The sequence below is a fragment of the Gopherus evgoodei genome, chromosome 9 (assembly GCF_007399415.2).
Source record: "Gopherus evgoodei ecotype Sinaloan lineage chromosome 9, rGopEvg1_v1.p, whole genome shotgun sequence".
NCBI classification, from domain to species: domain Eukaryota; kingdom Metazoa; phylum Chordata; order Testudines; family Testudinidae; genus Gopherus; species Gopherus evgoodei.
The window spans coordinates 105964395-105979895 of record NC_044330.1 but is presented as its reverse complement, the minus strand read 5'-3'; the positions used below and the strand labels follow the sequence as shown (position 1 = coordinate 105979895).

The 15501-nt window shown below is 39.7% G+C and overlaps 1 protein-coding gene across 7 annotated transcripts in view; it reads right to left on the bottom strand.

The window, feature by feature from the left end:
* Positions 1–15501, bottom strand: part of KLHL13 (kelch like family member 13) — a 127459-nt gene that overhangs the window by 23126 nt on the left and 88832 nt on the right. For all 7 annotated transcript variants that reach the window (XM_030575249.1, XM_030575252.1, XM_030575251.1 and 4 more), the window contains 3 exons: positions 14304–14445; positions 7119–7251; positions 6640–6836 (listed from right to left, as the gene is read on the bottom strand). In XM_030575249.1, the coding sequence (XP_030431109.1) occupies positions 6640–6836; positions 7119–7251; positions 14304–14445 (472 nt within the window). The remainder of the gene's footprint in view (positions 1–6639; positions 6837–7118; positions 7252–14303; positions 14446–15501) is intronic.

The following is a 15501-nucleotide window of genomic DNA, read 5'->3' as shown; positions in this document are numbered from 1 at the left end:
TAATTTAATACACAGACAGAGAAAGGCTATTTCTTGAAAGCTACCTTTCCACTAGCCCAATTAATATTTTTGATTGGTTTTATTGAGCATTGAGACAGGTACCAGACTACATTATATTGTATAGACTAATCCTAGCTTGATTTACAGTTATTCCCTTTTTTAAAATATATAAAATATACTTGGTTTTCATCTGGAAAAAACCCTGACAAATAGCAGGGTGTCTAATAATCACTCGCACTGAAATGTTCAAAAATTGGACAAGATACAGTACGCAGATACAATCTTCTCCAAATACTGCTAGGATACAGAGCAATGTAATGTATAGAACTTCATTTACATGATAGTTTAAGTTCCTTTTAATTTTTATGGCTTATGTTATAACGGCTACGGTAGACACAGAAGCTGCTTCTATTGTATGGAACCCAAGAATGAAAGGGCTCGTTAACAGGCAATGGAATATCTCAACCACTATTACTGGCCCCAAAAGTGATCCCATTGAAATGAATGGCAAAGCTTCAGTACTTAAAGGAACAGCCTAAGCAAAAATGTAAGATTTCTCTTTAAAAAAAAAAACTTTATGAAATATTTGAACAGCACAGATATTTTATACACAGGCAGAGAAAGGTTATAACTGGACAAACATTAGCAATTCTACCAGAAGGAGCAGAGGGAGAGTTCATTCCAAGTAAGCATTCTTTATATTTTGGATGTTTTTGCCTACACAGCAAAACAGTTCAGGTTAATTCGCCCAACAAATTAACCCCCAAAAGCTAAAACTTTCAGTTAAAGAGAGCACATCAAGGGAGCAACCAGCTAAAGCAGTGGGGCTCTCAACCAGGGGTCTGGGGCCCCCTGGGGGCCCGCAAGCAGGTTTCACAGGGGCCACCAAGCAGGGCTTGCATTAAATTTCCTGGGGCCCAAGGCAGAAAGCTGAAGCTCCACTACATGGGGCTGAAGGCCCCAGAAACTGAAGCCAAAGCCTGAGCAACTGAGTTTTGTGGGATCCCTGGTGGCATGAGGCCCGGGCAGTTGCCCTGCTAACTACCCCCTAATGCCGGCCCTAAGTTTTATAGGAAAATGTGGGCCCCTTACTGAATGAAGGAGGCAACCTAGTGACAGAGGATGTAGAAAAAGCTAATGTACTCAACGATTTTTTTGCCTCTATCTTCACGAACAAGGTCAATTCCCAGACAACTGCACTGGGCAGCATAGCATGGAGAGGAGGTGACCAGCCCTCTGTGGAAAAAGAAGAGGTTCAGGACTATTTAGAAAAGCTGGACGAGCACAAGTCCATGGGGCCAGATGTGCTGCATCTGAAAGTGCTAAAGGAGCCAGCGGATGTGATTGCAGAGCCATTTGCCATTATCTTTAAAAACTCATGGCGATCGGGGGAGGTCGCGGATGACTGGAAAAAGTCTAATGTAGTGTCCATCTTTAAAAAGGGGAAGGAGGATGATCCAGGGAATTACAGGCCAGTCAGCCTTACCTCAAGTCCCTGGAAAAATCATGGAGCAGGTCCTCAAGGAATCAAATCTGATGCACTTAGAGGAGAGGAAATGATCAGAAACAGTCAGCATGGATTCACCAAGGGCAAGTCATGCCTGACTAACCTAATTGCCTTCTACAATGAGATAACTGGCTCTGTGGATGAGGGGAAAGCAGTGGACCTGTTATTCCCCGACTTTAGCAAAGCTTTTAATATGGTCTCCTACAGTATTCTTGACAGCAAGTTAAAGGAGTATGGGCTGGATGAATGGACTATAAGGTGGACAGAAAGCTGGCTAGATCATCGGGCTCAATGGGTAGTGATCAATGGCTCCATGTCTAGTTGGCAGCCGGTTTCAAGCGGAGTGCCCCAAGGGTCAGTCCTGGGGCTGGTTTTGTTCAATATCTTCATTAATGATCTGAAGGATGGCATGAACTGCACCCTCAACAAGTTTGCAGGTGACACTAAACTGGGAGGAGTGGTAGATACGCTGGAGGGTAGGGAAAGGATACAGAGGGACCTAGACAAATTGCAGGATTGGGCCAAAAGAAATCTGATGAGGTTCAACAAGGACTTAGGACAGAAGAATCCCATGCACTGCTACAGACTGAGGTGATGGCTACCAGGAATCCAACCTTCATGGACAGGAGAAACATGGAACATGACGCCAGCCACTCGAAGGGAGGCTTAGTGAGCACTGAAAGAATAAGATTTAGGTCCCATTGAGAAGTAGGCTCCCTCAGAACAGGAAAGGCTCTGATTAGACCTTCCCAGAATCTGTTGGCCAGTGAGTAAGTGAAAATTGAGTAACCTTGAGAAGGTGGGTTGTATACACTGACTGCTGCCAAGTGGATCCATAAAGTATTGATAGAAAGGCCTGTTGTTTTGAAGGAAAGAAGATAGTCCAGAATAAGTACCAGAGGGGCAGCCGTGTTAGTCTGGATCTGTAAAAGCAGCAAAGAGTCCTGTGGCACCTTATAGACTAACAGGCATATTAGAGCATGAGCTTTCGTGGGTGAATACCCACTTCGTTGGATGCATGCTGACAAAGTGGGCATTCACCCACGAAAGCTCCTGCTCCAATATGCCTGTTAGTCTATAAGGTGCCACAGGACACACTGCTGCTTTTACAGTCCAGAATAAGTGGAATATCCACAGTTTAGGGGATATACATTTTTATTGTTCCTAGATAAATGCCTCCTCTTGGCTATGCAGCATTTTCTAGTGGAATCCTTTCTACTATTAGTAAGGATGCTTTGTACAGCTTCAGAGTATGAACGTTCTAAAGTCGACAACCATCCTAAAACCACAGTCTGAGATGGAGTGATCGGGATATTTGATTTTGCTCTTTTCCTGGGTCAGGACTTTGGAAAAAGGCTGACTGTTGATCAGTGACTGAGGTGACATGAGTAAGAGACAGGAAACTAAAATTGTCTGGGCCAATGGGGGTGGTGAGGATGACCTGTGCCCTGTCCTGATGAATCTTCCAGAAGACCCGAGGTAGGACTGCTAAGGAAAAGAAGGCATCATTCAGATGGTTTGATCATGGAAGAAGTAGAGCATCACCCTGACAGCGACATCCTCAGGCTCTGTAGTAGAAAGAGAGCCTCAGACATAAGCCCTTGGTATGAGGCAGGACCTGCTTACAGAATTTGGCAAGAACAGGGCTAATATTGCAAAAATATACACTCCTAAGAAGTCCTAGTCACAGACTGCTCATGCAAACACATCCTGAATCAAGTGGTACCAGAACATCCTGATATTAAGGATGGTACAAAAACATTCCTCAAGGATAACAGGAACACATTAACCCTTCCTAAAAGATAAGGTCAGGATGACAGTACGTAACAGAAATGTTTTAATTGAACCAACAAATACAAAATGATGGGTGATAACTAGCGATGCCAGGGGGCAGTAACTAACTATGTTTAAGGGGCACAAGAACAAATGGATATAAAATGGCCATCAATAAGTTTAGACTTGAAATTAGACAAAGGTTTCTAACCACAGGAGGAAGAGAAGTTCTGAAACAGCCTTCTAAGGGGAGCACGGGAGCAAAAAACCTAACTTATTTTAAGACTGAACTTGATACGTTTATGAAGGGGATGGAATGATGAAACTGTCTATAATGGCGTATGGCCAATCCATGCCTGCTATTAGCAAATATCCCCAATGTCCAGAGATGAGACACTAGATGGGGAGGGCTCTGAGTTACTACACAGAATTTTTTCCCAGGTCTTTTTGGTGGGTCTTGCTCATATAAGCAAGGTCTAGCTCATCACTATATTTGCAATCAGGCTGGAATTTCAACCTGGGTCAGATTGGCAGGGACTCTGAGGAGTTTTCACTTTCCTCCGCAGCATGGGACCTGGATCATTTGCTGGTTTGAACTAGAATAAGTGGTGGATTCTCTGTAACTTGAAGTCTTCAAATCAAGGAATGAGTGGGTGAGGTTCTGTGGCCTGTGCTATACAAGAGGTCGGATTAGAGATCACTATGGTCCCCTTCTGGCCCTAGAATTTATGAAAGTACCCCAAGATATTTTTGAAATAAAAATATTTCTGAAAATGGAGTGAATAAAGCAAAACTTAAAATGTTTCTCAGACCCATCTCGGCCAGAAAGCATGCCATAAAAGACAACAGTGTAAAACTTTTACTACAAATGCTTTAGTACAGTATTGACCCCATTCAAAAACAGGAGGAACCCACAGAAAAACTTGAAACACTGATACCAGAATCTAACCAAACTCATGAGAGATGTGTTCTCCACCTTCAATTAAATCTATGAGAAAGTGGATAAAAAAATTCCTTTAAATTGATCCTATTTAGAATGAACAAAAACAACCGTTTCCCTAAGAAAGTATGATGAACAGCCTGATACAGTATTCAAAAGGAGAGTTCACAAAACACGAAACACACACAAAGCAAGGAACAGATGAGCGCAGAAACTCATTGGCGTTGCACTGGAAAAACATGCCACCATTAAAACTCAAGTTTCTGCTAGAGAGAAACTCTGCATAAGCATTGCCAAGAATCAGGCTAACTTTATTTCTGACATTGATTTAACTCTATATTGAAATCTTATTGCAATTTAAGGTTTATTAACAGCTTTTTTTGTTCAAGCATGAGTAGTTGGACATCATATTCTTGGAGAGGAGATAATCTGTTTACCTCAGCCAATTTATGTTGGATTTAATTTGTTTAATTTTTCACTAATCTGCCTATCTGAAATTCTTTAAGCAAGTTGGTGAATAAGATATGCCAAGATTGTAAGTGAACTAAAATTGTTTATTTGCCTGCTTTTCTTCAGTATTTTCTTTGCAGGATAAATACTTAATTCTCACAACATTGAGTGTTTTCTTGCTTGCTTATGTCATGGTAAGACTGTGTAATAAATAGAGTTACACCCCTCACCTTGAGAGAACTTTTTATCTGATTTTCATTACCCCAGCCACCAATTTTAGTAATTCAGAGATAAGAGTATAAAGTGCTTAACATTCTATGTAACACTCTCCTACCTTACTACAGTTTTTAGAATAACTTTTTAGAAATGGCAATTCATACTGAGATCAAAAAACGCTCTACAAAGTTCAAGAAGAAATCATTTCAAAGCAATGGAAAGAAGGTCAGAAGGGGAATTTTTTTTTTGGCAAGAAAAAGTTCCTAGTAAGAGTAGATTATGTAATAATATAGCCTGTCCTCCCAGAGAAGACGTCACATCTCCCTTTCACAGAAGAATATTCTTCTTGTTTAACTGTATTTGCAGGAATTATCATATTCTTCCTGTTTAACTGTATTTGCAGGAATGATCAGTTGCCTCAATTTATTTCCTAGTGTGGACATGGCCAATGGATTTTCCAAGACACCTCATTTTGCCATACTGCTACACTAAAGAAAAGTGTTTAAAACTGTGGTCACTTGTCATGGTCAATTCTAGTATCCTTCCCACTCCTTGGGTTTTAAATGCGACTGTCTGTCTATGTACACTGGGCGCTAAGTAGTGCTGTAAAATGTGTGAGTTTTTCAATTATTGTAAAAACACCACTTATACTCCTAGTGCAGACAAACCCTTTTATGCTCTCTTTCAGGTCACAACTAAGTGATGGGAAAACCTCCAGAGATTCAGAAGTTAAGTCTCTCCAGATCTATTATTGTGTACACTTGCACACGTCCCATCTTGTGATGCTGTGATTTTATTTTAAAAAACTGTTCAATCAAATGAGAGCAGTGAGATAACTTTGCTAAGCGTTACATTTACAGAGCATATTATATATACACATGAGAGAGAGAGAGAGAGAGCGAGCACACGCGGGCGACTACATTTTATATTAAAAAACTATAAAAATGATCCTCTGATTAGTTAATGGGGAGAAAACAGAGACTATTAAACAACTGAGTTCTGTCCCTTACAAAACCTATTATCAAAGTCACTGTGATGAAAGACTTAAGTATATATTCAAGGTAAAAGTTTTTTCTTTTAGCGTACCGCAGAAATACACAATTGTCACCATTAAAATCCTTATAATTACCTTCTCATGTAACTAACATTACTGTAGCATCCCCTACATATTCCCTGTATTTGGGTATACTGCACTTTGTTTAAAGAACATTATTGCAACCTCATCAACTCAAAGATAACACAGTAAAGATTTCAGTGACAACCACGTAATTATGTGCTTCATATGCCGCATAAGAAAATGTTATATACAAGACACATAAGTATAAAGAGAATATAACAAATAATTCACTGTACAATAGTGACTATCTTACTATTAATTCACCAAGTAACTTTCCTACGGTATGTTATAAAAAATGAGCATCAGTGAGAGAAATCCGGTAACCAACTAATGAATTATGACTACTGTTTACTGGAATCTAATTTTCTAGTTCATGCAATAAAATTGGAAATTGCAACAAGGTCTTACATTTTTTAATGTGCCATGATATTTAAATCACAAGCTTAGTGTGATTAGAGTTAGGTACAGTAAATAAGATTCAATTTTATGGTTCCTCTGAAGCTAGAGGAACTTATTGAATGCGAATCCAAGTTATCCAGTGTCATGCTTAAATCCTCGCCTATGGATATTACACAATCGCTGTGTTTTTTTAAAAAAGTCAGAACTTGAAACTAATGTCAAATCAAAACACCTTACCCCAGAGATCAGAAACACTTTACAAAAGTCCAAAACAGGTAAAATCTGCAAAAAACTGGCTGCTTCTAGAGTGTCCTGAAGGTTGTCCATGTTAAGAGAAAGTTTTGCAGTGTAAATAAAATCAATAATCTTCTTTAGACCTATTTTGTTCACACCATGAAGCTTAATGCACATTAAATCTTGTTCCTTCATTCCACCTAAGAAAGAAAATTAAAATGGGCTCTTCAATTACATTTGAAAGAGTTCACTCTAATAATATACGTATTCTTACACTATTAAAAAGCTAATTTAATTCATCTGAAGTTTAATTTCAATTAAATGAAAATATTTTGATTTTTTATGATTATGATAGTAATATTATGTGGAAGAAAAAGCGTTTGATCTAGTATGTATATTAGCCATTTATTAGCGTATCTGACACAAAAGACAAGCTTAAAACAGCTCAGAGTCCAAATTTATTACAGAAACAAAAGCACTACCTGTGAACATAGCCTTGAAGTAATCACTAGCTGATGCCATCATAGCTCGGTGAACAGGAAATACTTCATCACCATCGCCTGGTACTAGCGTCACATCGCAAAGTAAACCTTCTATTCGCAGCTGGTCAAAACCCTAAAACAAGATTACAACTTTTTGAACTGTTCAGCCATCTGAAGCAAAAAGTAAAAGTTTGTTTGGATTTCTTTAAGGAAAGTTATTTATTTACTTTAAGATTGTCTACATTCCTTGACAATTGCTTGAAACTGAAGTCTGAATAGTGATCTTCCATACTATAACCATCATGTGCTCAGACTTTAAAGTATAATCAAATCATTCAAAAACTTAAATCAAATAGAACAATTCCATTAGTCTCCATGAGTGACTACGGAGTGCAAAGTACCCTCTGACTGACTACATGTTCTTAATCATAAGACAAAGATAGATTTGTTCAGAAAGGGTATGTTTTTTGTCCACTTATTCTCCAGATGTAAATAGTTTCAGGTAGGAATTGACATTTGCCCATTTGGATCAGCATCACTTCTTAGAAAAATATAACATGTGCAGGATACATTTAAGTTCCATACTACTCCTTCAGACTACCCTGCAACCTGAAAGGTTGAATGATATTGGGACTTAAAGGAAGGGTGTCACTTAACCACAACTTTTGTCAATTTTATTACCAATTTTAACTATGTAAAACCTCCCAGAAGGCTCACATTGTACTAGTATTTCTCATGTCGTTTCCTTCTCCAGAGAAGTCTGAGGGACAAACTACAACTACTTGGGTCCCGGATAACAATGGCATATTAAAAGAAAGGCTTTAGAGGGAAAAAAGTCTATTTTGGGAATATGTAAAGATCAATAGAAATAATGACCCCTTTCATGCATTACACTAATGTGAGATGGACTTAGATCAATTTCATTTAGTCATATGTCACCTAACCCATCAATACTGATAAGGTCAAAGGAGGTTGGGGGAGGGAAAGGGTGCAAATAGCCTTACAGAAAACACTTGAGAATCTCAGCTCCAAATTCCAGAATTTATTTATTATTTCTATTAAAAAAGAAGCCTGGACTTTAAAGCTGAGGAGAACAGAAATACAGAGATGAAAACTCCGATTTGTCCTAAAGAAAGAACACAATGAGGATACAGAAAAGAACCAGAGGAAAGCATAAATATGGGCATAGTTAAATTCAGTGTAATCCTTCAAATCATTCAACATATTGACAGAGCCCTGTTCTGAACCCAGCTCAGATATACAATAACCCAAGATATGAAGACAACCTCTTGCTTTAAACCAAAATTTACAGCTACAATCAGGGCCGGCTCCAGGCACCAGCTTATCAAGCAGGTGCTTGGGGTGGCAACTCCAGAGAGGGGTGGCACTTTCACGTATTCGGCGGCAATTTGGCAGAGAGTCCCTCACTCCCGCTCGGAGCAAAGGACCTCCTGCTGAATTGCCGCAGATCGTGATCGCGGCTTTTTTTTGGGGGGGAGGGGGCTGTTTGGGGTGGTCAAACCCCTGGAGCTGGCCCTGGCTACAATCATAACCAAAGTGGCTAGTCAGTGCCCTGCAAATCTGATTATCACTGCAGTAAGACACCCACAGCTGACCTGTGACAAATGACTCGGCTCGTGGGGCTCGGGCTGTGGGGCTTTTTAATTCCGGTGTAGACATTCTGGCTCAGGCTGCAGCCCGAGCTCTGGGACCCTCCCATCTTGCAAAGTCCTGGAGCTTCGACTCCAGCCCAAGCCCAGACATCTACGCTGTAATTAAACAGCCCTGCAGCCTGAGCCAACAGGCATGGGCCAGCCACAGGTTTTTAAATTGTAGTGTAGACATACCTAAGAGCAGTGAATTTCTCTATATTGAGCCTTTGGGCTGCATGAAAATATGGGAGTCTTCCCGCCTTCTCTGCTGTTCTTCCCATCATATCCAGGCAAACCAGAGTGTGATCCAAGGACAGGACAAAATATTTTGCACCTACCTGGAGTTTAATTTTTTGACAATGACATAGTATTTTTACAATGATCTAATATAATTATATAAACTAATCCATCTACTAATTTTTAGCCAAAGACCAGAATGAGGCATTTCAGTAATCAAATAAACCTCAACTGGTGCATTTTTACCAGGTCTTCTGAAACTAGTCCTTGCAAAAAGAGGCACCCTACCAGTTCTCCAATTAATATTGCAAGGAGAGGCATTAAGACTTTGGAGAAGAAATATTCTTTTACAATTGGAATCTGAAGGCAATGAGCGGTGTTCAATATGTCTATTTGCCAGTGTTATTTGCTGCTATACTAGCAGCCATGCTGAAAGATGAAGCAAAAATATCTCTGCTGCAGTACTGATGATTGGAGTCACTTTCTAACAAACTATGAAGTGAACAGACAGCAACCTGCCACCAATGTTTTTGCTTCTGTGAAAGCCCCTTTAAGCACAGAATCTACTGTATATACATGGGGCTCCTTGCAGCTTGAGTAGATACTATCCAGTGGGATGGTAATCAATTTACCCATGCAGTCACCTGGGTTCTGCCTTGAGGAAAATCTTTCCATAAGGTTATCTCCAGCTCTGTAAAGGCTCCAGAGAGAAGCCCATTTCCAATCATACAGAAAAAGACTCAGTGATAGTTCCCAGCGAGGTAAGAGGTGCACTATAAACACCGTGGGTACCTGGGGGGAAATTAGAAAAGTTTGACCTGTCCTAAGATTTGAAGAAGAATACCAAGCAGAGGCCCAGGAGCTATAAACTGAGACACGACTGGTGCTTTTACCCCAAAACTAAAATAAGAAAAAGAAAAAAAACCTCTCTGCCTCGTTTTTGTCTGAAAACCCACTGTGATCCACTTAAGCTATACTGGTAGCAAGTCCTAAAATAAGTCGTAATTCTTTAGGGAATCCTCATCCTACACAAGAATACACACAACACTTCTGCATAAAGTTCTAGCAGGATATAGCAAAGGATTGTATGGCTTGTAGGCTTGGATCCATAGGATATGGAAGAATTCTAGTGATGCCTACACAATTCAAGCAGAAACTAGAACATAGAGGAACTACCTTCTGAAGTTTATAACATTTTAAAGCTTCCTGAGCTTCTGTGAGAGGATTACATTTTTATCTGCCGGAGGAGAGCAACACCATGTGACAGCATCCCAGAGTGCCTTAGTTTGATTGCTCCAACAGAAAAAGAGAACTTAGTTCAGGGTGGGCCAGAAGACCATTTTTAGAAAATCATCACCAGCAGAATACAAAGCTCCCACCAGACAATTTCCCCTCATGCAAATAGATGCAACAAAGATATACCAGAAATTCCTCAGATACATTTTGTTTAATCCATCTGCACCTTTTAGTAGATCTATAAACTTTACTTCTGACTAACAGTAACTGTAGAGAAAAACTGATCAAATTAAAAAATGTTTCTCTGCTTAAAAATTAGTATCTGCACAGGTTTTGTATATATTACAAACCTGTAATATTCTGAAGAAAAACTGGCTCAAAGTGTTTCAAAGTGTTGTTAGAGAACTACTTGAAAATACTGTACTCAGATTCTAAAAAGTGAGAACTACAGGCTTCCTTGTTTCTCTGGTGAGTGATGTCACAGCTATTGTAACAAGGGAAAAAATAGGGTTTTGAATGAGATGGGTCTTTCATCAACCTTTGTGGGGTAGGGCAGAGGATGGAGGTGAAAGACCATCTTCCAGATAGAGCTAGTGGCAATCCAGAGCACATTTTACCCCTTCTCTAGTAGGTTGGAGAATACCCCAGCTTTCTTAATGATACCATCCGACTCATTCAAACGTACACCTCTGGCACTGCTAGCTCTCTCATACAGTAAGTTCGAATGCCCAGTCTCACTGACCCAACTGGTTCCAGAATTCAAAGCCCCTCATTCCAATGGCTGGAACAACTGAGGTGTAATTCTCTTATCTGTAGCTATGTCTCTGTGCTGCAGTGGTATAAACAGAAATCTGCAGGTAATGAAAACATTTTTCAAGTTATACATATTGAGCTACAGTCATCAACAGGCTTTTGAAACCAATGAAGTAAATAACTAACCTACTCTCTTCTTCTTCAGGTTTAATAATTCTTGGGATTTTTTAAATAAAGTCTTGGAACAGCAATGGGAGGTTATCTTATTGCAACTACTTGTATAGTTCTACAAAGCAGTAAGCAAGTTTAAGGGTAAATGTGCCAACTGGTTTACATAATGTGACAAAGTTCCTCCTCTACCTTGGGGGGTCCTGTGCTTATTGGTGGATTTGCTCATCTCAGAGATTATGGGTCGGGGAACAGCCCAGAAACCTTCCTCTCTGGTGGAACCCACAGTCCAAGTCAACTCCTCTTGTGTCTGATCAGGAGTTGGGAGGTTTGGAGGGAACTCGGACCTGCCCTCTACTCCGGGTTCCAGCCCAGGGCCCTGTGGACTGTAGCTGTCTAGAGTGCCTCCTGGAACAGCCGTGCGACAGCTGCAACTCCCTGGGTTACTTCCCCATGGCCTCCTCCCAACACCTTCTTTATCCTCATCACAGGACCTTTCTCCTGATGTCTGATAATGCTTGTACTCCTCAGTCCTCCCACAATATGTCTTCTCACTCTCAACTCCTAGTGCCTCTTGCTCCCAGCTCTGCGCATGCATAATACAAAACTGAAGTGAGGTGCTTTTTAAACTCAGATTCCCTGACTAGCCAGCCTGTCCTAATTGATTCTAGCAGTTTCTTCTTAATTGGCTCCAGACGTCCTTATCAGCCTGCTTGCCTTAACTGGTTCCAGCAAGTTCCTGCTTGTTCCGGAACTGCCCTGTTACCTTACCCAGTGAAAAGGGACCTACTTAATCTGGGACTAATATATCTGCTTTCTAACACTCTCCTGTATCCGCCAGCTCTCTCAATGCTTTCGAGGAGCAGCGGACGCTGTCCAGGGTTCTCTGCTCGGTGTCCCCTTCCATTCTTTAGTTTTGGTCCTCTGACCCCCAAGCCTGTTCCTGTTGTTGCTTTTGTTGTCCCCTGAACTCAGCTGGGTTCCGGATTTAGTAGCCCCTTCCTAGGCTGGAGGAGGGGCTTTCAGCAGTGGGCGAGCTAGCACTCGCCCATGTCCCGGTACTCAAAAGGAACACTCTCCTGTATCCGCTGGCTCCCTTGACGCCTTCGAGGAGCAGTGGGCACTGTCCAGGGTTCTCTGCTCGGTGTTCCCGTCAGGTTCCCTTTGTTTGACCCTTTGACCTCACTCCCGTCCCTATTATCTCATTAGCTGTCCCTCAAAATTATTTGGTTTCCAGACCCTGTGGATCCTCCTCTTAGGCTCCGCCCGCCCACTTCCTGGTTCCCAACAGGAACACTCTCTTGTAGCCATCTGGCCTGATCCTGTCACAATAAGCCTTCAAATATTTGCAATAAAATAATCTTACATTTCAAGGTCTGTTTGCTTTAGATAGAAAGTATAGGAAACTGATAAAGTGAGGCCACCACTTTAGTTCACTTAAATTACAATAGAAAAGACGCGTGAGAAAATTCAAAGTGAATGCTAAAGCTCAATAATGCTGTTTTGCTGGGCAAGTGGACGGTCTCAGATCAAAAATAAGATTGAAACACCTACATACAATAGGATGAGAAAACCACAAGGGTGAATGTTTAAAGTGCAGCTCTGCTTTGAAAAATTATGCTTCAAAAACAGCACTATGGAATTCCAAGTTTGTCTCATTTTTTTCCATTTCACATGCGCCCAGTTTATAAGTAAAAAGATGTTTCACCCTGCCTGTTAGGCCCTGCAGCTGAGTTCTCCTCATTTGTGCATCATCACTAGTGATAAAGGTTCTGTACTTTTATATTAGGTCTCCATTTACACCTGTGCACCTTCATTTACACAGTTACTTATTTCCTTCTAAGTGACTGCCCAGATTAATAGGTTAAGATATACTAGCCAAATCTGGCATGTGCAGGATAAAACAGAATCTAACTCCTTAGCTCTGTAGAGCTCATGGAAGTAAGAAATGCTACAATTTTATTTTTGTCATTCAAGTGACCCTGAATAAACATAGGGGACGGAAGTGTCATTTTTACAGTCACTTTTCAGAGTAGAACCACTCTCTAACATTTTCTTCCTCTTCCGTTTGTATACCTACTTTAATGCAACTTGAGTTTTTATACTTGAGTTGGAAGAATTAACTCAAATGGGCAAGTATACCCTAAGATATGGTTATGAGGTTATCCACAGGGGGTTTGTGTGCTTTCTAAAAGTGTGTACACCTATGACACAAACATTAACAAAGCCATTTACTGCCTTCTATGCATCAGGTACCACTGTATGTATAATATATATCATCACTGTAAAAACATGAAACTTGGTTGATTTGATAGCTGTGAATTAAACAAAGGTAATCTTTCCCTAGCTGAATAGGGCAGAATAGAAACTGAAGGCTATTTCATGGTTGGTCTGTAAAAGACAGGTGGCATGTTTATTAAAAAATAAGTGAGAGCTGGTATATTGATGAGCTTCAGAGGATAATGTAACCCTTTCTCTACGTGCAGAAAGTGCAAGCTTCTTAATAAAGATTTCATATGTAAGTCACATACTGTGGCTTCGAAACCATGTAGAAACTACAGATGGCTGCTAAGACAGTTTGTGGGAAGTATTCAGACTCCAGCACAGTATGTGGATAGATCAAACAATGAAATTGCCAACTGATACATGTTTTAGGGGCACAAAGAGAGGAACAGTTAAGCCTCCTGACAACATATTAACACAGCGTTCACATAGAAAAAGCCAGAAGAGGAAATTCACCTGAAAAAGTTGCTTGACTGTATTAAAAAGGTGAGTTTCTTCGAGACAGTGGTCCCTCACTTTAGCAAGCCTTATTTACCTGTTTGAAGCTAACAGTGAACAAGTCTATAATTAGAGAGAAAGCTCATGTTTTTCAAATTATTGATGTGATCTGAACATTTAACTTGAAAAAAATCTGATTTTCACAGAGGACGTGAGTTCTCAGAGAGAAAATAAAGAACACAAAACCATGCTGTCTATTCAACAAGGGCACTGTCAACATGACACAAACAAATGTTTAATAAGGTCTTTGGGGCATTTTCCAGGTTTGAGAACTTCCTTAGGTGCACATACAGTTCAAAGTCTTGAAAATCTTCAAGTAAGACTGGTATATATATTACAACATACTGTGTTGGGTTACCTGTAATACCACAGAACTATGAGTGTTGCTGGTGAAAAATCGTGTGGTCCCTGTCTTTGAAGACTGTAGATGGGCAGACACCCCCATATCGCTGCTACCAAGAGATACTTTCATGTGAGGATCTTCCTCTTCCACTAGAGATCTAAGAAAATGGGGGAAACAAAAGAGCAAGCTTAAGCGCACAGTTGGTTAAATTAATTGCTGATAAACATTCAACCCATAGTGATTTAGGCTTCAAGCCAACATCAACGTGAGCTTGTTTTTATTGATTACAGTGGGAGCTGCATTGGGTCCTTATTGCCCATCAGATTTACTTAACAGGAATGTTATGTGTTCACAGGTTATGCATCTAACATATCATGATTTAAAAATTCATCACTTTAGATTTTTGATTAAGTAGACCAGGAAGGGTTTTGATACAAGTGGTCTTAAAAAAGTCAGTTAATTCAATTTTCTTTAAATTATTTAAAAAAAAAGACACTTCCCTAAAATATATTTGTATTTGTATTTAAGATGCCTTTATTTTCTTATTTTTTTAATTTGACAATTAAGTGTCTTACCACCTCATCAGACTAACACATGCCATTTGGAAGTTATTAGTGCAAAATATGTTCTTAAAATTTAATACTTTCATTTGTATCATTACTGCAGTCTTGCTCCAGTATGAAAAGAATACTGAAAAGGTGCCACAGTTTGTTAGCACAAAAGATATCCTTGCACATGGGTTTTTCAATTCCCAATAATTATTGTCCAAATTTAATGGTGGAGCAACTTTATAAAATGCTAATGTTTTCAAATGCTGCAATGTTGCTGGCTTACTACTTTCATCCTGTGATGTAAAATGCATTTAAACTTTATAGGATCTCTAGATCTTATATTTATGTAAATGCTACTTATTTTATGTCTATTTAAATAATAAAAAGACATGTAAACTAGGCTTTGATACACTAACATTAAATAAATAATAGAGATTTTACAAGTAATTGGATTTTAATAACTTGGGTGCTAGGTCTTCAGAAAATTATCAATATTAACCAGTTACAGTAGTTTATGATTTACTGAATGTTGTAAATTATCAATTTGCATATCGGCATGGTTCAATAGAAGGCATTAGCAAATGTGTTATAAACCCAAATATGGAATTGAAGTGATCCGTAAAAGAAACTGTGTATTTGAGTAAAGTATTCATAACACGTAA